Source organism: Electrophorus electricus, chromosome 14, assembly GCF_041902795.1.
Source record: "Electrophorus electricus isolate QZ-2024a chromosome 14, ASM4190279v1, whole genome shotgun sequence".
Classification (NCBI taxonomy): domain Eukaryota; kingdom Metazoa; phylum Chordata; class Actinopteri; order Gymnotiformes; family Gymnotidae; genus Electrophorus; species Electrophorus electricus.
In genome coordinates, this window is record NC_137510.1 from 17,220,537 (window position 1) to 17,243,318 (window position 22,782).

Genomic DNA, 22,782 nt, shown 5'->3' on the forward strand with positions numbered 1-22,782 from the left:
ACAGACTTCACAGTTGTATCCTCTAGGTCCCAAGTTTTTGTGCCTATTGGCTGTTGACTGAATGTGATATCAGAGGATTAGGCAGTTCTGTAGAATACTTCGGAAAATAAATCCGAAGTTCACAGATTCCCTCAGAATGCAGGAGAGAGCAGTTTTGGTCCCTGGCTGCTGGTGTAGTGCCTCATGGATTTGTGCACATCAGTTTTGATGTTTTTTGGGATGTACTGCTGCTTACGCCTTCGTTGCTGCGTTTTTGCTGTCGTTTGGACAGATCCCACACCACATGTATAGCCTTTTCCTGTTAGTATACTCAGATTCCCTGGATGCCGTGCCTTGCTCCCCCTAGAATGCCCCCCTAAAAAAAAAAGAAACTCCCCACCATGCACATGCCAGAGTCTCACCTTGTCCCCCCGAATTCTGCCCTACCTTTGGGAGAACAGCCAGTTCTACATCTGTGTCATCCCTCTCTGTCATTTTCTCAGAGACCAGACTTTTGCTAGGGATTTCTGTCACTGTTCTGAAGCTTGACTCACATATTGGCTGCAGGCAGGGGTGTGTTGTGGTGTTTTTGGTGTTTGCCCTCTGTGCTGGTGCTCTTTTTCTGGCTCTTTGGATGGGACTTGGTGTGCCAGGACTTTATGAGCACATACTAGGAGGGGTAGCAGACTCTCTGTGCCAGGCAGAGGGGCCAGGCTGTGAAATGGAGCAGGCAGGCAGCACACATTGACCCAGCACTCTGAGAGGCTGCTTATAGTGGAATGAGTGTTCCAGCAGTTCATTGTTGTTTCTGCCCAATTTCAGTGTATGCCGTGTTAAAGCGTGTCTCTATTGTGTGCAAATTCCAAGAGACTCACAAATAGAAGAATGCGGGGGCCAGCCAGATGGTGGTAAGCAGACCCCTGAGTTGTGATAGGCCCACAGAGCCATAAGTGTAGGCCTCGGGTGCTGCTTGCCTCTCGGCACTTAACGATATTTTCTAAAGTTGTGTTCCCCCCCCATACACACACACACACACACACATACACACACACACACACACACACACACACACACACACACACACACACACACACACACACACACACACACAGGCATGCTCAGTTTACATCGAGTGCTGGTGCGGGATGCGCCAGCATCAAGAGGACAGAGAGGAAATTCCATGGTGGTTGGGAGTGGTTTGGTTTGGGGAGATCTGCACAGTTATCCAGACCATCAATCAAGAGTATGGAGATTCCAAATGGCATTTCATAGGGAACAGCCATGTCCTCAGAATAGATCTTCCTCTTCTGACCACTGGCAAGCTGGGCCTGCCTAAGGCCATCTTTTAAAAACCCTCCAAGAGCAGGCATCCTAATGGAGCTCAGGAAATGTATTCAACTGGACCTGAACCAAGGACAGGCTGTTCTGCCGCTGAAGGTCTACGAAATTATGCTGGACTCAATAAAGGCTTTATGTGCTCCTCAGAATATTTTCAGTCTGCTGGTGCTACTTTTAAACATTGTGAGTCACCACATTTTTATGAAATACGTGTGCATGAATCTACAAAAAATTAAGGCAAAGGGTTTTTTCTAAAGATCCATGAAAATAGCATGTGCAAGACAAAGAGGGCATTATTCACTACACAAGTGTGTCTTTTTTGTGGGTCTAAAGGAAGTATTGGTAATGTTTACATTGTACTGTATATTTGTTTTTACACCATAGTGTTTTCTTGTTATAGCATATTTTTATATGATTTTATTGATAAGGTTGCACTACAAAACACTGTGATGGTATGGGAAATTGAGCTAATTGTAGGAATCTCTGAACTACTGAAAAGTGTTTAATCAGATTCTTTTTGTAAACATACTGACCAAAAATGGGTCTATTATATCTCTGCCCTTCTGTTCAGTGGCTCTTAGGGTTTCATTTTTTTTTGTGTATATGGGCACTCTGTAGATCATGAAGGTTTTGTGTGTGTTTCTGCATTTTCGAGTCCATAGTGCAAGTGTACATGTCTGTGTGTGGGAAAAAGACTGTGAGCATGCCTGTGTGTGTGTGTGTTTGCGTGCGTGTGTGTGTGTGTGTGTGTGTGTGTGTGTGTGTGCACGCCTGCGTGTGTGCATGTGTGTGTTAGTGTCCATGCCTGTGTGTGAGACACCGTGTGCCTGTATGTGTATATGTGTGTGCGTGCATGTGTGTGATGGGCTCAGTGGGAGACTGGGTCCTGGGGGAATAACTCTCATTAATAATTCAGACGAGGCTCATTATCAAGGCAGTGCAGATTTCTCCCTGATTTCACCTTAATTGCAGGCAGCCTGCTCCACTCAGGCAGTCTGTAGTCACGCTGTGCTCCCCTTTTCTCTCTCCCTCTCTTTTCTCTCTCTCTCTCTCTGTCTGCAACACACGCATATGAAAAAATAAATAAATATATATATATATATATATATATATATATATATATATATATATATATATATATATATATATATATATATAAACATAAACACACACACATTTCTGTAATTTTGTTTCTGAACATTGAACAATAACAATGAGGTAAAATTGGAGAAAATATTTCTGTTATGTGAAGTATATAAGAAACATTTTTGATTTGTAATCTGTCAGTTCTAGGTAAGTGTACATAATTGTATAATCTTTTATTATATATATATATATATATATATATATATATATATATATATATATATATATATATATATATATATATATATATATATATATCACTTAGTGCTATGTAGTTAATCTAGTGCTATGTAGTTAATGATACCTGCATTCTCAGTGCAGCTCCAATGATTTGATTCATTTGGCCAATGAAGAACATTCTACTTTTTGCCCCTTCATGGTCACTTTAGTAGTATGTTGTGGTACAAGGTGAAGTACCATCCACTAAGGCTTTGGAACCAGTTAAGATGCTTCTGTGTACTTCAGAAGTCAACATGCTGTTTCCATCAGCAGTCACATGATCAATAAGGACAACCAAGCAGGTTTCCTTGGCTACACTTATCCTTGTCACCATATTTTACAGATAAGGTGGTAGGTTTTAAGTAATGAGCAATTAAACCTCCTTCCTTCCTCATTCCATCAATGTGGTACCAGTTAATTGTTGTCCTTTCAATTCATAAAAATGTTTTCTGGCACTATTTGTAGCAAACTGAAACATGGGTTTCTGAATGCTACATTTGCAGTCACCTCCAGACCTTTTGCTAGCTCTATTGTGCATGAAGCAGTGATGCAATGACGCAACTGGTCAAGAAACACCTGAGCAGCCAACTGTTCAACTACTCTTGGTGCCCTAAAATAGTAGAACTATGTTTAAAAAAAAAACCTGTGATTTCAAAAATGGTTCTATCATAGATAAATATATTCCAGTTAAAGCTGATATTCTGCTTAGTCATTGTTTTATTTAAAATTTAATGTGCTGTAGTACAGAGCCCAAAGCACAAAAGCTGTCACTGATAGACTGAACTGAATGTTAATCCTTGACCTGTACTTCTACATGTATACAACGTAGTCTGTATGGTAACTATATAATGAAACTGCCTTTGCTCCATAAAGAATATGCTGCCTAAGATGACTGCTCCCTCCAGCATGTGCCGGCTGTCTCTCAGCTCAAGCCCACACATGTAGCGTGCAGTATATTTCTGTGTACCTGTCACAAGTTGGCATTTCAGTTAGATTATTTAAAGTAATCACAGCTTGTTTCTGGACTTGTCTCCTCACAGAGACGAAATGATGAAACGACTCCATTCTTCTATTCTCAGGCTCCCACAAGAAGCTAATCAGTCCAGCTACTCATGTAGTTGTGCAATTATGTGCCATGGAAATCCATAATCTTCTTCCTCCACTGCATTCCTCTGCCTCTACTGTTGTGCAAGCTGCCTCTGAGTGCCACCACTAAACCTTAGGGCATTCCAAGTTCAGTCTCGATGAGTGCAGTTCTGCCAAAACTCATATTTTTCTTATGCATTTTGTGTGATTTTATTGCACTTCTCAGCGCATGTCTCCATTTAGGGTCTGGTTAATTATCACCATACTTCTATGAAATCCAGAGTAGAGTTAGTGAGGAAATATGAGAATGTGTGAGTGGAGTGTAGCAGCTGGCCGGCACACTTCTGTGAGTGCACTGCCACGTGTGAGGATTGATTCTGGGTCAACTGCACCGCTTTGGCTCTTGGGCTGCAGGCCAGTGCTGACTGATAGCTGGTCATGCAACTTTCCCACAGGGCCTGAGGTGGTGATAAACCTTGGAGTGCATTGCACCTCTTCATTCTCTCGTGATGCCTCAAATAAATGAGATAAGGCCAGGCAGGCTCTCCGAGGGTTAAAAGAGGAGCTACTCTAGGCCTGCATTCGTTGAAAATCCCAGAAGGGCTGATCTCAGGCCAGGATTGATTCACTCTGGTCTGGCCTCAGTCACTAAGTGCTAAGGAGCATAACTGACCCAGAACCAGTGCATCTCAGCCCCTGAGCTGCAGGTGCAGGAGTGGTAGAAGTATATGATGTGTGACATCCCAATGGCAGTGTCTGCAGTAGAAGGGAAGTTGAGGGAGCACATGTTGACTGTGTTTCATATGAGAATTGTTTCACCTTATAACATTCCAACGCTCTCTTTTTCTGGTATCTCTGGTGCCGCTGAAACTTTTCTTACCCATGAAGTCACTAAGCCTCAAATGTAATTTTCCCATAGCCTATTGTCTGGGGCTGGCACTTTGTTTTTTTGCATGAGACAAATTGCCATTTATTGTCAGTGGAGCTGAGGAAAAGAATGCACAGTGAATTACTGGAAGGTGACAGAATTCAGGCAGTGATGGACCATGAATGCTTGCTAATGGTTGCTAGGTACTGTATTAATAAAAGAGAGCAGGTGCTTTTTTGTCCATTAGGTGACAATTCATTAGTTCTGCTTTATCATTCCTTATTTCATCTTCCATCTATGTGATAAAATTGTAGTAATCTTACTCCATTTCATGCTGAAAATGTGTAAAAGTTCTTGACCCTATTTATTGTGATGGGAGGCGAGGCAGGATACGGAGACGAGCCGTTAAGGATACCGAAATGTTTATTAACACAAGACAAAACCAAAACGCGAGAAGAAAAACACTGAACATGAGCGACACGAAACAAAGCAGGCACACAACAGGCTCAAACGATGACTATGGTGAGCTGCAGCCCAGCACACATTGGTCAAACACTGACAAAGGCTATTGACAACACAGAACCTTAAATGCATACATTAACAATGGAAAACCAGGAACAGGTGTGATGCACGAGAGTGGTGCGGCCACAAACACACAGACACACACACACACACACACACACACACACACAAACAAACATCACACAAACATAGGGAGGAGTCTAGGAGGAGGGGGCCTTGCTGTGACATTTATATTGTAAGCATTTCCTTTAAAATTTTAGCACATTAAGTGGAAATGAATTTCAGTCAGAGCTACATAAATATCACCTCCCTATATTAACTAAAATAAAAGTAATTACTAACCAGTTGTTATTATTAGATTTTATAAATAATTAATTTCCACATGATATTTTATGTGTATGGATTTCAGTGCAACCAACATTTGAAACTTTCTGCTCAAATAACAGCACACCCACTTTTCTGGGAGAAATGTCCAGTCAGCCTCCACACTGAAACTGGCCTGGTGTTGCTGTTGCTGACAGTGGACACATAGCTTTAGGGCAGGAATATTTAGCTGGACTAGTGGTTTGTGGCTGTAGCATGTGGTCAGTATTTGGTACGGGCACCCTATGAACATAATAGGAGTCAGTGTGAGGCTTTGAGAGTGGGATGGCTTTTGGCTTTAGGAGAGATAACGCTATGGAAGCTTTCTTTATTTTACAGGTTCGGCTCCTTAAGGTTTTAATGGGTAACTATTTGGTAGGAGTGTGTTGCCTCGGCAGTAGGTCAGTATGCCTGGGTTTTTGGGGGAGATGACTATGACTCTGGTGGTGGAGAAGTGCAGTCCTAAGTGGATTTGTGTGTCAGTTTGATGAAAGTAGGTCAGGACTAGAGCTTGTGTATTTAGTATTCCATCCGTGTGAGCGCTGAATTCTGAGCCGGCAGATAGCCCCACATGAACTCGTGTGGTCTGCCTCTCCCTCTGTTCATCTTCCCCTACTTATTCTTTTTCTCCTCCCTCTACTTCTACTCTCCTCGTCTTCTTTCCTCACACTTTTCCCAGACTTCTTTTCTCTCTTTTTTGCCCTGTCTCTTTCAGTATTCGTATCCTCTGCAAACTCTGAGAATCTATAAATCCCTGACTCATGCATCCATCTCTCTTGCTCCTGCTCTCCCTCATACACTCTCTTTCTGTCTTTCTTTCACTTTCTAATTCAGATGCTGTCTCTATCACACTTTTGTGTGCCGTATAGTGCGTTGAACCTTCTGAGCCCTGCCCCTCATAGCGCTGCTCCTGTCTGGCTGTGTGAACACCTTTCCCCAGGAGTGATGCTTACGGACAGCGGCTCTCAGTCAGGCACATTTACAGCTCCTGACAGGGAGCACAACATTTCCAGCACTTTCTCTCCCTCTCCCCCTTCATCTCCCTCCCTCTCCCCCAGCCCCTGAGACTCACCGTGGCTGATGTCTTGATCTGGGATGTTGGTGGACCGGGTTGAGCAGCATGCAGTGTCCAGAGGGCTGGAGCAGGACTGTGCTGCAGGCTGATGAAGACCAGCAATAGGATGGTGGTGGCTGGTGGAGGCCGTCCACAGACTGGCCGAGGCTGGCCACAGCCTGCAGCTGTTCTCTGGCTTCCAGCACCTGACAAAGGTCAGAACATCTGGCCTGCTCTCCATGCTGCTGCATGGCCTGGATCTCCACTCTGCATGGAGGGGAATGTGGCTGGAGAACAGGGTGCTGGCCGCAGCTGCCATAATGATCCCACCATGCTGGGTTTTTTGAGTTTTTTTGAACAAGGAGAAAGAAAGGAAGAGAGATGTGGCGAGAGACAGAGGGTGAGGGAAGGGGGAGGAGGGAAAGAGAGTTCAGTTGCACTTCAGCTACTCGGCACACTTCAACTCAAGTGTATGTCCATTAGAGCACCTTCCCCCTCCCCTCAACCTCACCCCCACCACACCCTAACCCCCCCCCCCCCCACACACACACACACACACATGCAAAGAGTTACAACTGCAAACTTACATGCAACCTTCCCTTAAGTGTTCACTCACTGACTGATGCATGCGTTTTCACTAGACATCCAGATTGCTCCGCTTCCGGACTAAATTAATAATTAGATGAATGCAATAACACTTTCTGAAAAAAGGCCTCTCATTTAAGCAAAAGACAGGTGGCTGGGGCAATGTTTTAGGGCTGTGGAAAGGAGTGAAGTAATTCTCCTGCCCTTCTGAGTTATTTAGACAGACAACCATGGAAGAGATGATAAAATATCATTCACAATGGAGAGTTTTGGGGAGTGGTGTGTAAATTTGGAATGGGCTTGAGATAGTAAACTCATTCATTTATTTGGGTGCTTTGTGTGTTCGCCTAAGTGTTTATGAGAGAAGGGCATACCCTGTAGTGAGCTGGCAGGAGAAATGAGAAAATGAGATGGCATACGGTACAAGGGAGCTTGGCATGGGGGGCAGGAAATAGGTTAGGGCTGATGCTGGGTGGGTGGGATCTGACACATCATTGGTGGACAGCTATAAGAGGGAGCATGTGAGTGGTGATGGAGGTGGGCTCTTCATCTCCTGAGTGTTGATGAGCCAGGAACAATACAGCTGAGACATAGACAATTGACAGTGTCCGCCAAAAGTGGTGTGTGCGTGTCTCAGTTTGTTTGAGTGAGAATATATGTTTACGTATGTATTAGTGAGTGCGTGTGTGTGTGTGTGTGTGTGTGTGTGAGAGAGTTTGTCTGAGTGTGGATATGTGGGGGGGGGGGGGGGGCACACCCTTGCTTGTCCTTGTGTTGCTGTTGCACCTGGTAAGTCACATGATCCTGGCGAGACTGAAACACAGTATGCTCGCCCGTCTGCAGTATTTAGTTCACTTTAAACCTCTTTTATGATCACTTGTTATCTGACCATGCGTATGTCAGGCTTTTACATTCGAAAGGATCAAGCAAGTTCATAGAGATCTGTTTTAAAAATCTTGGCAAAATAGTTTTCTATGTTCTTTCATTGGAACATGTAGAATACCTTGTTCACTGCGTCCCCAGACAAAAGTCTTGGAAAAGCCCTGAACTGTGTCTGAAAACAGGCTCTTGCTTTGAATGGATTTGATGCCTATGAAGTGGCCACATGGGGATCCTCCATATTCACTTGCCAGTCTGCTGACATAAGACAGTGTTTGCTGTTTTGTTTGTAAATGTCAGATATGCTACACACAAACCACAAGAGAATAATGGATCACAGAGGCCACTGAAGAAATAGCAGAAGAGCAAATGAAGAGGTGGGCTTGGGGTACTGGGTGTGTATATCTGCACCATAGAAGGTTGATGGAGGAGTGAGAGATAGAAGACAAATTATGGCAAAGAAGAGAAGACAGAGAGAGACAGATAAATGGAAACCTCAAAAAACACAAGACACAGAAAGAAGAGGAGAGTTGCAGGAAGTTGTGTTTTGGCACAGGCTGGAGATGGCAATATATGAAAGGATAAAGGGATGAAGAGAGGGGAGATGAAGAGAGAGATGTGGAGGTAAGAAAATAATGGAAGTAGGAGAGAGAGCGATGATTGCATGACTGAGAGGAAAGTGCACTGCTGTGTGTATAATGCTCTCAAGACGGATATTAAGAAGAGTTGGCTTCCTTTCCAAACCTGCTCCTCTTTCTTTTTCTGTCTCTCTCTCTCACTCCCTGTCTCGCTCCCTCTCTGCTCTCTGTCCATCTGCACTAATGATCCTCGCACCCTGTCACATAGCCAGGCTGAGTGATGTCCACTGACAGTATCACTCAGGCGGAAACATTGCAGCCCGTACCCAGGAGACATCACACACGCAATTGCACGCACACCCTGTACCGTTAGACATCAATTTCACAACAAGCACACTGTCAAAATTCTAAGATATGCATACACCTTGACCCATTTGTGCAATATTTTGTGGCTTTCTGTGTTCCATGTATCCCAGCAGACTTGATGAGATCATTCAACATGCAGTGTACAGTTTTAGCCAAGATGTAGTTGAGATCACAGGCCCACCTGTTTCCTCTCTGCCCATGCTCGGGCCCAGTTACCCTACTGGACTTGCTCCCCTACACTAACAGTTGGTTGCGGGGGAGGGCAGAAGGTTGGGGTTTAAGTCACGGCAGCCCACTCCTCCAAAGAGACAGGGTGTTTGTATTTGTGTATGTGTTTGTGTATGTGTTTGTGTATGTGTTTGTGCGCGTTTGTGTGTTTGTGTGTGTGTGTGTGTGTGTGAGTGTATGTTTGGGAAGGTGACACAGGGGGCCCTGCAGTCATACGTCACAATGTCCTAATCCTCCCTCTGCCTGTATGCTAATGGGGAGCCATCATGAAGATGGAACAGCTCACATTCCTCTGCTTCTGCCTACGATCCAGAGCAGTCCATCCACATCACCTGGCCCAGTGTTAAAAGTCTTCTGGGCCTCCTGTAACCTGCCTTAGATCACTTCTACAAACAAGCCATGAACAACATTGAGAAGTGCATGTGTATCTCCTGCATTTCTTTGCAAACTGGACCACTTTCACATCATTCTTGGATAGTTGCAGAGGTAAGTGGTAGGATAGCTAAAGCTGTGGACGTGTGTCCTTGTTTAAAATACTGCAATAACATAAATTAAGGGGTTTGAGGATTTACTGTGGTACGAATCCATTTATCTTAACTGTTATGTCATTTACCTCCACAAATGTGTGCTCTGCGCTTAGCCAGAGACATTAGGTGTAGAGGTGACAGGCCACTCTATAAAATATGATTAGAATAGCTCATAAGGTTCTACAATATCGTGATTGCACTATGTGAACTCTTTATAAGAAGTTTAAAATAAGTAGCTAGCTAACATTAGTTACATTTCAATATAGCTGGCATTAGCTAGCAAGCAACAAGTGATTCGTTTGTATCTCGTATCTTGTATCTCCTTTGTATCTCATTCACAAGTAGCCTACATCAGTGTCATTTAGGTGGATGACAGGTAGATTATCTGAAGTTCTTAGCTAAAGTCAAAAATACACAATATTTATAAAGTATTCTATTTTAAATATATGGACCACATTTCAGGCTCTAAAGAAAACTGTGTTTATTTAGACAGGGCCACATGAATGATGCATATAATAAATACCATATTTTGTACCACAACACCTCTTTCAAAATAGAGAAATTTACCCAAGAGTCTAAATTACATGCAAAAGCCTTTAAATGAATTGTCTAGTAGGATGTATTTTTAACCAATTTATTAATTAACTACCATTTATTGATTAATTGAAATCCATGAAGTACTGTGAAACCTACATATTTTGGCCAGGATGGATTATAAATAATAATAACAATAATAATAATAATAATTAGATACAGAGCCTTCTTGATTCCCAAGAAACCACCTAAATAACACCTAAAATGAAATTGTGCACCTATGATAAGTGAGCCAATTAGTATCTGCATTCAGACTCAGATAAATCTTACTGCCAGGTGAAGAAATTAAGACTATTTTTAGCAATTGTGTTCACTGAACTCACTGTTGCCTTTTCCATAATTAAAGATATGTTTCAAGGACAGTTTGTTAGCTCTACATAGTGTCTGCATAACTTTATTGTTTGCTCCTACTGTCATATGCTACAGAGCTTCCAAAAGCAAGTACTTTTAACATGCTTTTATGTTCTTTCCTAGGCATTAAAGCACAGAGCATCCAAAGTTTCATAAACTTTCTTATCTCTGTACTGATGTAACGTCAAGATCAACTTTCATGAAATGTGCAAGAGAGCTAATGTCATTGTCACTGTGAGATAAGCAATCAGAGGTGACTCAGGAACAATGCTCCTATTTCATATTGAGGCTTCATGTCTACAGTCCCTGAGGCGGGAGAACGAGGGTCAGGCTAGTGTGTGATTGCCGCAAGAACTTGGGCTGCTGTTATTAAGTTTTCAAGAGATTGTAAAAGGGCAGAGCATACCCCAACATTCATCTCACACCCTCTTAGAGCACCATCCAAATTTCCTTTACCTCCCCATCAGGTGCTCCTACGGGGCCATTAGCCATGCATGCTCCCTCTCATTAGTGGCCGAGTTTTACTTAAGCCATTGGACTCAGCAGTCTGTGGCCACAGTGCCCATTAATATTTTATTAGCTCCCATCGAGGAGCTGAAAGGCAGTTGCCCCTTTTGGAGTGTGGTGCATCCATCCTCTCTCCTTTCCCATCTTCCATCTCTTCTGTCTCGGACAGCCCCCATTTTACTGCTCCCACACTCTTTTGCCCCCTCTTTCTCTTTCCTCTCTCTCTCTTGTGTACTCCCTCCACTAGACTCTAACTCAGTTGTTTTGTTTTGGGAAAAGAGAGGTTGGGCATCTTCTTTTTCCCAATTCCCTTCTGATTGTATAAAGGTAATCCCTCTCTCTTCCCCTTTCGATGTCTGTCTGCACCTGCATATCTGCCTGGCACCCTCAGTTAACTCTGAAACTAACTGTTTAAAATCTGAGATTTGATCAAAGTGCCTTGATTTAACAGCAAGGTCTGGCATTATCATTACAAGCTGATTTGGCCCTGGTTATGGAGTATTGGAATGTGTGAGATAAAGAGCCATTAATGTCAAAATGAGAAGGAGAGAAATGGCAGTTTTCATGTGATCAGTGTACAAGCCCCATAAGACTGCTTCTCCTAAAATGTATCACATTACATTTCAGTTCAACAGTCTTAAGCCATGAGAACCACAGACAAGGAGAGCAAGAGTAATTCTGTGAACACTGCAGAGAGCAGATCAGCTCAGGCTGCTTATCAGTGGGATCAGTGTGTAGACTGAGGTGAACACGTACCGGGACGTGTGTGTGTGTATGTTTGTGTGTGTGTGTGTTCCACTGAAAACTTCTGTGTTTGATACAAGTTTCTGAATAAAACTAGTCCCTGATAATAGGATCCTAGGGTGGGCAATGTGAAAATTTGCTATCAATATTGTAACATTAGATCACAATGCACCTTTCTGAGCATGTCATAGATATCATTATGTACAGAACACTTACCAAGCCAATATTTCATTAAAAAAGAAATTTAGACCAGTTGTAGAGAACCTGTGATCAACACCAAATTGATTATGGGCTTTCTATAAATGATGTCATCATTACAAATTAAAGATGCATAGCAGTAAAATTTACCAGATTTACCAACAGTTTGATATTTCCACCTTAAATCTAAATAGTCTTTTGTAAAAAGAAAATTAATAAAATAGTAGAAAACAGTATTCCAAAGACTAATGTGACACTGCTGTTTGGCTGCAGTATTGTTGTCTGTTCCAGCTTACAACTTATTAAACCCCAGCAATGTTAAATATCACAATGTTCATCATGTATCATGAAAATCTCTCCAGTATCGTAATATTTTTTGCTACATTGCCCCCCAGAGGATTCTCTTTCTCCTTCTCTCACTTTCTATCTTACTCTCTCTCTTTCTTGTGTTCTCTCAATCCTTCTATTCTATACACCTCTTCTCTCTTCCTCTCGCTCCTCCCCCCTTCCTACTCCTTTCTCTCTCTTTCTCTTCTACCTCTCTCATCCCCCCCCCCCCCCTTACTTCAGTAAACTCCCCCATGTCACTCCCTTGGGGAGGGATAGTTGGCTGGGAGAAAACTGGCTGCCATGGCAACAAGAGCCCTCCCTTTCCCATGGGTCTCCTTAGCAACTGGTCGCTTGGTAGTGCTGTTCTAAGAGGACTCAGTGTGTCGGGCGCATGTGTTCATGTGTGTTAGAGTGTGGTGCAAGAGGTTGCTGCTCACCTTCACTTGACTTGGTCATGGCATACATGTGTGGGCATGCCTGTGTGCTGCTCCGGAACATTCAAAATTTGTTTACTTATTGGCAGCTGATTCTGATAATAGCCAGGGCACCATCACAATATCATCAATATAAATTGGATGCACATATTAGAAAGGGTCTGTGAGAATGACTGCAGTGCATCAGTGAAGCAGGTCCATGTGCCTGGCTGCAACAGTGTTTCCTCAAGCTCTGAAACTGAAACAATTAAAGTGATGATTGTATAAATTTTGCATGCTGAGCACATGCCTTGTGAATGAGTTTCCTGCTCTGGTGAAATTAAATTAAACCCTGAGAATGATCTGTATTAAAGTCTGATCAGAGTTGTGCGCTGACCTTTAGAATGTGGGAAATGAGATTCTTATTACTATGAATGAGATTATGATGAGAAAGAAGAAAAAAAAAAACGCTGCCTGCATTTGTCTCATTGTTACTTGTCTGTCTTTTTGTATATGGCAGATGGAGGTTGCAATATAATCAAATCCACTGCATGCTGCCTTTGGGCTATTAAAATAGATCAACTTTACTCTCTCACACACACAGACCTGTGCACAGATGAATGCTTACAGCCCCACCTTGTAAAATCCAACAGTTAAAGCATGTTCAGAAACGTGCCTGACTTAACAGAGTATATGGCAAGCTCTGTGGAAAATGTGAGTCGAGTTTGCAGAGAAGGTGTGTGTGTGTGTGTGTGTGTGTGTGTGTGTGTGTGTGTGTTTGGTTGGAGCAATCAGAAGCTCCCACAGGTGCACTACTCCTGCACCTGTTGTGTGAATCCTCCCTGGGGGTGGAGAAAAGGTCTGCAGTGATCTGGCAGGCCAGCGTCGGAAAAGCTGTCCCTGTGCCGTGCTCGTGACGTGCTCCCATCAGCTTTGGAGTGGGCTTGAAGAGGTGAGGATCCCAGGCTGTTTCCTGGCCCTTTCCACCAGTAAGGCACGGCCACTCTTGTGCCGGGCTGCGGATTTTCCGATCCCCTGTCTGGCCCTCAGATGCTCGCCTAATCTGGCGCTGCTATTTTTATACTCCCAGCCCACAAAGGCCAGCATCCACACCCAGCCACCCGTCATCCACCCAGCCTGTAGAAAGCACAGCCTGGGCTCTGCAATTAGCACACAGCCAGGCAGGAATCACCCACCAGCCCCATTACCCTCCCAGTAGAGTGGCTCACTCTGCTTCTGTCCACAGAGATGTGGGGCAGACCTGTGCATCTTCACGTTGTTTTCTGCTGTTAATGCAACAGCACTTCACTCTCACTAGAAATGTTACGAGTTGCATGATAATGGCTAATGATGAGTTTGTATGTAGCATTAATACATACTTTCAGTTCTGTCCCCCTTGTCTGTGCAGTCATGGTGAGTTAATAGGCAGACGACATTTGGTCTATTAAAAAAAAAAACTGTGATTAAATGCTTTAGTTATCATTAAGACCATGCTTTACATTGTTGTTCTGCCTATTTGTTATGTTATAGGTAAGCCTAGGAGAGAATTCTTGTCTGCTGTTACTGTGCTAACTACATGGGCTGGATTCTATATTTCTATGCTTTAAGCAGATCCTCTTGCCAGAATCCCCCTCCCTGTGAGAACTGTGTGAACACCCCCCCCCCCCATTTCCATTAATCTGCACGCCTCCGCATTCTTTATTTCCCTTCAAAGGGACAAGCCCAGCCGTGACATCAATCACAGGATGCGAATATTTATCCGCCGCTAATTTCCATCAATAGCCTGGAGACAGGCTTAGCTTACAAAACTCATTCCCGTGCTGAACAAAACCTCTTGCTTTAAGTCGCCCCCCACTCCCCACCTCTGGCCGTTAAAAGAAAACGTTTCACAATAAATTCAGTTAACGCTACCCTCACCCCCTAATACACGCACACACACACGCACACACACGCGCACACACACACACACACACACACACACACACACACACACACATTCAGTGTTTATCAAATTAATGCAGTTTATAAAGAGATAGCCATTGACGATATATATAATGGCTGCTGCCTGCCTGAAATGGCTTAATAATGACTGGTTGAAGAATGCTGGTCTTGTCTGGCAGATGCTCCTCTGTGTGGCAGGGTATAGCATCTACCCTTTGTGTAGTAAAGTTATTTGAATTGGCTGAGTGGTTTCTTCCTTTTGTTCCGCGGTTCCGTCTCACTCTCGTCAAGCAATTCTTTTCGTTGTGATTATGCACCCAGCAAGTTGGGCCTAAATAGTTTGACCTGTTTCCTCGGCCCTCTTGTGAGCAGCCTCTTGAGTTTGTGGCGGCGGGGTAGTTGAAGGGGGTGGGTCTTCGTGGAAGGGAACTCTATTGTGTTGCTCAGATGGTTCTCACAGTGGGCCCCAAAATGTGCCCCCACATTCCCATCCCTTCCCCCACACAGCTGCCCCGTGCCAGTCTGCAGAACCACAACTCAGCCATGGCTCTTGGGTCACTACACCTATCCCAAGAGCCAACCACCATACTCCCATCCAGGAAGGGTGGCAGAAGGGCAGCTGGCACCCAACCAGGCTTGTGAAGCAGACACCATCACAGAGCTGACATGGAGCTTCATCCTGTCCATCAGAGTAGATGGGGCCCATCTCAGCAGGAGCTACATCAGCTCTGGTTGGATGTAGGTAGGTTGAGTGAAGCCTGGATTTCCTTTCACACAGCAGTCCTCATTCTTATTGTCATGGTGTAATCTGCTCTCTGAAGGACTATCACGCTGACCTTGAGTTCCCCACAAACTGCTATTCTTTGTCAAATTGGTTGAATCAATTCTCAGCATTGTTTTTCCCTCTCTGAATTTGAACCTGGATGGGAGTGTACTATCAAGCGGGAATCGATTTGAATAGGGGGCACAAAATAGGGATAAGAGAAGGACTGGGAGAGGAAAATTCTCTTCTCTGATAATGGGCAGCTACAAAACTCTTAATTATATATATATATATATATATATATATATATATATATATATATATATATATATATATATATATATGCTCTTGGAAAAGAGTGCGAAGGCCATCTGTGTACGAAAAAAAGCGCAAATTTGTCAGACTTGGGAGGTAAGGTGGAAGGGTCATAGGTCTTAAGATCTTAATCTTGGGACAATAAAGATGGGTGAGGAGATGTGGAGGTGGAAATTGGACAATAAAAGAACTATTAGGCCTGCATATGCTAACGAAAGCTGAGCTCAAACATGGGCCACTGCTGGAAAACTGTTAGACTCTCTTCCGTTGAGCAAGAGCTGTATTCTTTGTTTTCTGCTTACTTGATTGTATTGTCAGCCTCTGGGGTAAGCAGAGCTGTGTTTTGTGTGTGTGTGTGTGTGTGTGTGTGTGTGTGTGTGTGTGTGTGTGTGTGTGTGTGTGTGTGTGTGTGTGTGCACATGCTTGTGTGTTTGTGTGTGTGCATGTAGTTAATTAAAATTGTCTGGAAGTGTTTAATGGTGGGAAAGGAGGTGGGGGATCTGATTTTATGGCCTTTGAGACAGACTCTGTATTCTGTTTAATATGAGCAGGCAACATCGTTGATAGTTAGCTGCTTGGTCTACAGCTGCTCCGAAGGTGATGGGGGGGGGGGGAGTGATTGTGGAGGCCCTTGGACAGACACTGAGTGCTATTTCTAATTCAGCTCCTGCTACACCAATTAAAACTGATGAATAAGATATATTAAACCATTTAGTAGACTTAAATGAATTAGGCACCCAGTGGTTTCCTTCCGATATTGTTTTCCGAACCAGATGAGAGTAACACCAGATCATTCATTCTATACACTACAGACATTTCCCCACAAGATTCTGTGCATGTATTAACTCTATCTCTGCCCTTACAGTGGGATCCACCCAGCTGGGAGTGCCCATGAATCAGCTAGGATTAGTCTCGGATTGTGGGTGATTATGTGAAATGGAGCAGGGATTAGTAATGATTGCCAGTTTCTGGAGGTGTGAAGGCCATGCACAGCCCAGATACCCCTGACTCATCCTCCAATTCAAGACCTTTCAGACAAGCAGCAAGACATTTTAGAGCATGCCTGATGGACATGAGAAAGGTGACAGGGCCAGATCAAGAGTCCTGATCTCTGTCTGTGTCAAGAATTTAAGAATTTAAATGGGGGAAAAAAGGGTAACAGCAGTGCTTTCAATGAAATGGAACATTGGTCCACAGAACAGGACGCACACTTATGCGAACGTTATTGGCACAAAATAGATGAAGTCTTAGGCTGTGATCTATAGTGATTTAGGAAGTGCCATGTTTTATTGAGCCTCTCGAGGCCGATGTTCTGAGCATCCCCTGCAAGCCGTACCACAGGCCCAGTGGCTTGATGAAAGGCAGTAGGGAGTTCAGCTACAGCTTCAAAAAGCAGCTCTCCCCCTCCTCCAGCTCTCTTCCCTCCTCCCATGCAAACCCCACATCAGATTCCTGCTTTATTTTGTCTTCACGTTTATCCTGTTGCTATGGTTACCCTCCTCACATTGGAGGTGCTACCTTGAGGAGCCATTCTACCATCACCTGACTGAAGATGCTTTTTTTTTTTGGGCTTGTCAACATCATCTTAGTAGATCATATATATGCTGATAGATAGGGCGGTGACTTTCAGTGACAACATATTGTCTTAAATTATTTGTAAGATTTTTTTGTTTTAGGAAATAAAAAATAATTCACAATGTTATTAATTGTGTAATATACAAATGTGAGCAAACTGAATGAAATTCATAATGCCTGAATTAAAGAAATTATGGATTGTGTGTTGTTCTTTGAAAATGAATAGCTAGACATAGGCAATGTGTCTCACATAATATAAGCAACAATGTTAGCATGTTTTAATTTTAATTTGGTACTGGATACAGCAGTGGTGGATATAAAGTAGTAAAGACATAATAATGAGAATGAAGAAAGGTTCTTGGGGTGAATGCAGGTCACAAGGGTAGAGAGGGGGAAACAAGGAATATGTGGCAGGATCAAGTGGGAGGCAGAATCATCTGACTCCATTATCGGCATTCACTCCTGATTCAATCACTCAATACGTTTCCTCTCTCAGACTGAGAGAAGAGGCTGGCAAGGGGCCAGATTGGCACAGGCTTCAAGCACAGCCAAAGCCAAGTGCACTGAACCAGGGATTAGCCAGAATCCACACCAGGCCAAGAGAGGGATCCCCCATCCTCTGAAAAATCACACACCAGAGCAGAGTGTCTCATCAGTCAGAATACATCAGATTATTAAATCACAGAAGTGATTACCCTCCACACATTTATGAGATGCACATTTTTGTAGCCTTTGATGTCAAGTGTTTGGAAGACATGACGCATTCTTTTACAAATATTTTTTATTTGTACCAATACCATTTTTTGGCCTACATTATCAGCTGCATTAGAAAGAACCCTAGAGCTGAAACTTGTGCAGGATGACTGCTTCTTTGAAAGTTGATGTGGGAAGTATGAATGAAGAACCTGAAACGACCCAAAAGATATGACCGTGTGTATTCTTTTTTTCCCTCTGTTCATCTACAGAACTCTATCCGTCACAACCTGTCTCTCCATACCCGCTTCATCCGCGTGCAGAACGAGGGCACAGGAAAGAGCTCCTGGTGGATGCTGAACCCCGAAGGAGGCAAGGTGGGGAAGGCTCCACGGCGCCGTGCCGTCTCTATGGACAATAGCACCAAGTACCTGAAGAGCAAAGGCAGAGTGAACCGCAAGAAGCTTGTTGGCAGAGCAGGGATGGGTGCGGCAGCGCGGGTGGGTTTCCATGGCTCCCCAGAGCAGGCTAGCCCGACAGGAAAGTCCATGGCAGGAGCCTCAGTCGTCGGCGAGGAGTTTGAGGCATGGGCCGAGATGCACTCCCGTGCCAGTTCCGCAGCTTCGACGCTGAGCGGTCGCCTGTCACCTATTATGGCGGAAGGGGAGCCGGAGAACCCAGAGGAGGGGAGGTTGTCCTGCTCCACATCACCACGCCTCTACCCCAGCCCTTCTAGCGCGCGCTCCCCTGCCACACACTGCCCGCCTGTCGAGTTGCCACAATTAACAGACCTCACCGGAGCCATCAGCCTGGATGAAGGCTACCATCACCACCATCACCTTCACCAGCCACCACGGCATAAGCGCCAGGCTTACCACTACAGCAGTGGGACAAAGGCCCAGGGCTCCTACTGCAGCCCGGTGTATGGCCAGCCGGGGGTGGGTTTGATGCACCACCAGTCACCCCTGCAGACCATCCAGGAGGACAAGACCTCCAGCTTCTCCAGCAACATGCAGACCTACTCGAGCACAAACGCCTTGCAGACCCTGCTGACCAGTGGCCCCCAGTACTGTGCCAAGGACATGATGCTTGGTCAAGAGCACGAGGCCTTGATGGTTCCGCCCAGTGGCGGGGTGGGCTCCCGTGGCCACCATCACGGCCACAACTCTGGGCATGGCCACAGTGGCACACACGACCATAACTCTGCTCACAGCCACAATGGCACCCACAGTCACAGCCAGCAACACAGCCACATCTCTGCTCCGAACACGGCCAGCAACCCCGCTCACAACCACAGTATGGGGCACAACCTTGGCCAGAGCCTTCAGCCTCATGGGCCAGCTGTCCATGCTCAGCCCAGTGTTGGACACATGCAGCCTTATAGCCATAAAGCTCCGTACCTGTACAGTCCCCCGGTGCACGCGCATCTTCCTGCCTCCACCACACTGCCCCCGAACCCTGCTGGCTTGCAGGGTATCCCTCAGGACTCCTGCCACCTAGCCACTGCCCCACACCCACATCCACGCCATAACGCATATCCAGGCCCACACCAGCAGGCCATGGCTGATGGACCATACCATCAAGCTCAGGGCATGGGGGGAGGAGGGGGCAGCTACCAAGGATACAACCACCCCCATCACCCCTACCCCCATGAGCGGCTGCCGGCTGACCTGGATCTGGACATCTTCCATGGCAGCCTGGACTGTGATGTAGAGTCCATCCTCCTCCATGACATCATGGACTCAGGAGAGGAAATGGACTTTAATTTTGACTGCTCCCTAGCACAGGGCATGGGCATCGGAGTGGGCGTGGGCATGGGTGTGGGTGTGACCATGGGGATCACAGGCCCACAGCAGAGCCACAGCAACCAGAGCTGGGTACCAGGCTGAAGCACCATCAGGCCTCCAGTGAGCCTTCTCGGGGACCAAACTACCTATGGGCCTGCTCCCAGCAGGGGCATGCCACTTCCTTACAGGGGGATATGCACTGTGCTTGATTCACACATTCCTCAACTAAGGACAAAAATCCAGGACAAAATGCCTAGTTTCCCTTTTCACATTCTGTACTGCTCTGCCTGTTCATCTCTCTGTGTGCTGTTCTGAAATGTGTATGCCCCCCATACACCTTTTTAAAACTCTGCTTAATGTCATCCCCCTTTGCTCTTGCCGACTGAACCGTGATGACAATCTCGACTGTGTTGCCCAACATTGCCTTCTTCTCCAGTCAAAACGAAACTCTCGAGCACTTTAACTGCGTAAAACAAATCCATATCTCACTCTCTCTGTGGGGAGCGGGCTCCCGGGCGGCAGGAGCTATGGCTGGCGTGTTGTTTGCTGCACAAATGGGGAAATCTCACACCCACAGGGGGCCTGCGTGCCAGCAGAAAAAAAAGGAACAAATTTTTCTGTTCAGGGAGGGGTGTGTTGGTTGTTCAGCTTGCTTAATGAGCTGATTGAGTAGCATCCACAACTTTTATTTTCATTAGGCAATTCTTTAAGAGTTAGAAGTTTCCCTGTTTGGTTTTCTTTAACTTATTGTACTTACTAACCATTTATTCTTTAAAGAATCTATGTTTGTTTCTCAGTAAATTAATTTATTATTTAGTTATATTTCTTTGAACCCTGTGGTAGTTTAATTTGTAGTCACGTTTTCATTAATGGGCATATTTACTATGGGTATTCTTTCTCTCACTTTTTCAGTCTCTCTTTCTTTCTTTCTCATACTTTGCCTCTGTCTCTCTCTCTCTCTCTCTGTCTCTCTCTGTCTCTCTCTCTCTCTCTCTCTCTCTCTGTCTCTCTCTTTTTTTTGTGCATGTGTGTGTGTGTTTGTCTCCTCTGCTCGCTGATAGCTGCAGCTCCCTGCCAGCCCAGACCGGCCCATCATCCTTCATTGGCCTATAACGGTGGCTTGATTGAAATTCAGTGTCTTGTTTTTAATCTCCAAAGTGATGCTGCAGTGATGCATCATTATTGCAGATTGAATACATCCCCCCCCCCAACACACACACAACTAGGCATCTCCTCCCTCTCTCACATCAAGTGTTGAGTGATGGGAATGATTAACACATAGACATCCCGCACTCAGGGAGTTAGTAGCATTGTCCGTCTGTCCAGAATAGAACACGTACACGCACACAGAAAATGTGACGTGACAAAAAGAGTAAGCTTTCAGCTTTCCATTCTTTTTAATCTAAAACTGATCTGTTTCTTGCAAGAGCAGTGTGGTCTCTCTTGTGTGTGACTGAAGTGGAAAGTGTTGTATTGTATCGCCATGTCATTTCCTTTTGCAGATCTGTCTTTCAGGTAGACATTTGACCTTGTGTGGGTTTTTTGGATTATTGTGACTCTGCAAGTCAGTCAAATGAGGAAGATAAAAAGAAACCAGTCAGCCAATATTGTATTAATATCTGGTCCTGTTTTTTGGTCTGAATTTCTTCCTCTAGCTGAAAATATAGAAAAGGGGAAAAGGCTTGAACAGGGGCTTAAACAGCTCATGGTAGTGGCTAGATCAGTGAAAGGACTCTTTCCTCTTCCATGTGTCCTCTCATTTCTTTATCATTCTCTAAATCTGTGTGTGTGTGTGTGTGTGTGTGTGTGTGTGTGTGTGCATGCGTACACCTGCACATGTGTGTGCACGTGTATGTGCACATGCGTGCACATGTGGTCTCTATAGCTACAGCTCCATGCTCCACTCCCCCTAAAGCATGGCTCTGCTCCATAAAACAGGCGGGAGGGAAATGGGGCACGTCATTATGGCAGAAGGTCAAGGATAGCTCACTCCATCAAACCTTGCGCTCAGATAAGCGCACCACTGCCCGCATGGTTTTGTGATGGTTTTGTGATGCTAATCTGACGCAGTGGGAGATCCTTCATACAATTTTCGATGTCATTATTTAATATTTGCCCTCGTCATCTGATGTGTCAGGCCACACACTGCGTCCCCTGCTTTGCCTGTTAACTACAATCCTTTGGCAGTTTCCTCATTGTAGTCCCTGCCATTCTGACTGACTCATTAGATGCACTGCTTAAAACAAGACATGTCAAAGCTGATATCAAAATAGTAAGCTGTAATATTAAATATTTAATATATAACAACAGACTTATGTTATTGTATGGAAGTGAGGACCAACTCTGCGTGTCCTGATGCTCTCCTTCCTATCGTGTGTTTCTGGGATCACTTTTTCTTTACAGTTCCATTATGTTTTTATTTTGTACAAAAATCTATATATTGAGAATATTGTATTATAGTTTTTAAACTGGAAAAAAAGAATATCACTTTTGTTGTTTCTTTCTTTTTTAAGAGAATGTATCTCATCATTTGGTGACTGATAAATAAATGAAAAGAAAATGCTAACACTGTACAGACCTGAGATGTGATTTATTTTCGTATTTTAATTTACATATGTGCCTGTGTGTATATGTGTATGCATTTTGAGCAGTAGATGAACATGATTGCTGCATTATAAAGCAAGGTTAATAGTTGTTCATGTATTTTGTATAACAGTATTGAATGCAGCTAAGCCTAGGAGCCATGTGTAGCTCTAAGCTTTTTCACTGATGTATGACAGACTGTCTGTTGGAAATTAGGTCTGTGTATGCAGTGCAGGTAGTGTGTGTGTGT

At 44.4% G+C, this 22,782-nt stretch overlaps 1 protein-coding gene across 1 annotated transcript in view; it reads left to right on the forward strand.

Annotated features, from left to right (window-relative positions):
- The window catches only part of foxo6a (forkhead box O6 a), a 28,571-nt gene extending 6,073 nt beyond the window's left edge, over window positions 1-22,498 (forward strand). The window contains exon 2 of the mRNA XM_027027216.3: window positions 18,435-22,498. Within this exon, the coding sequence (XP_026883017.3) occupies window positions 18,435-20,051 (1,617 nt within the window). The 3' untranslated portion in view covers window positions 20,052-22,498. The remainder of the gene's footprint in view (window positions 1-18,434) is intronic.
- Window positions 22,499-22,782: the final 284 nt, after the last annotated feature.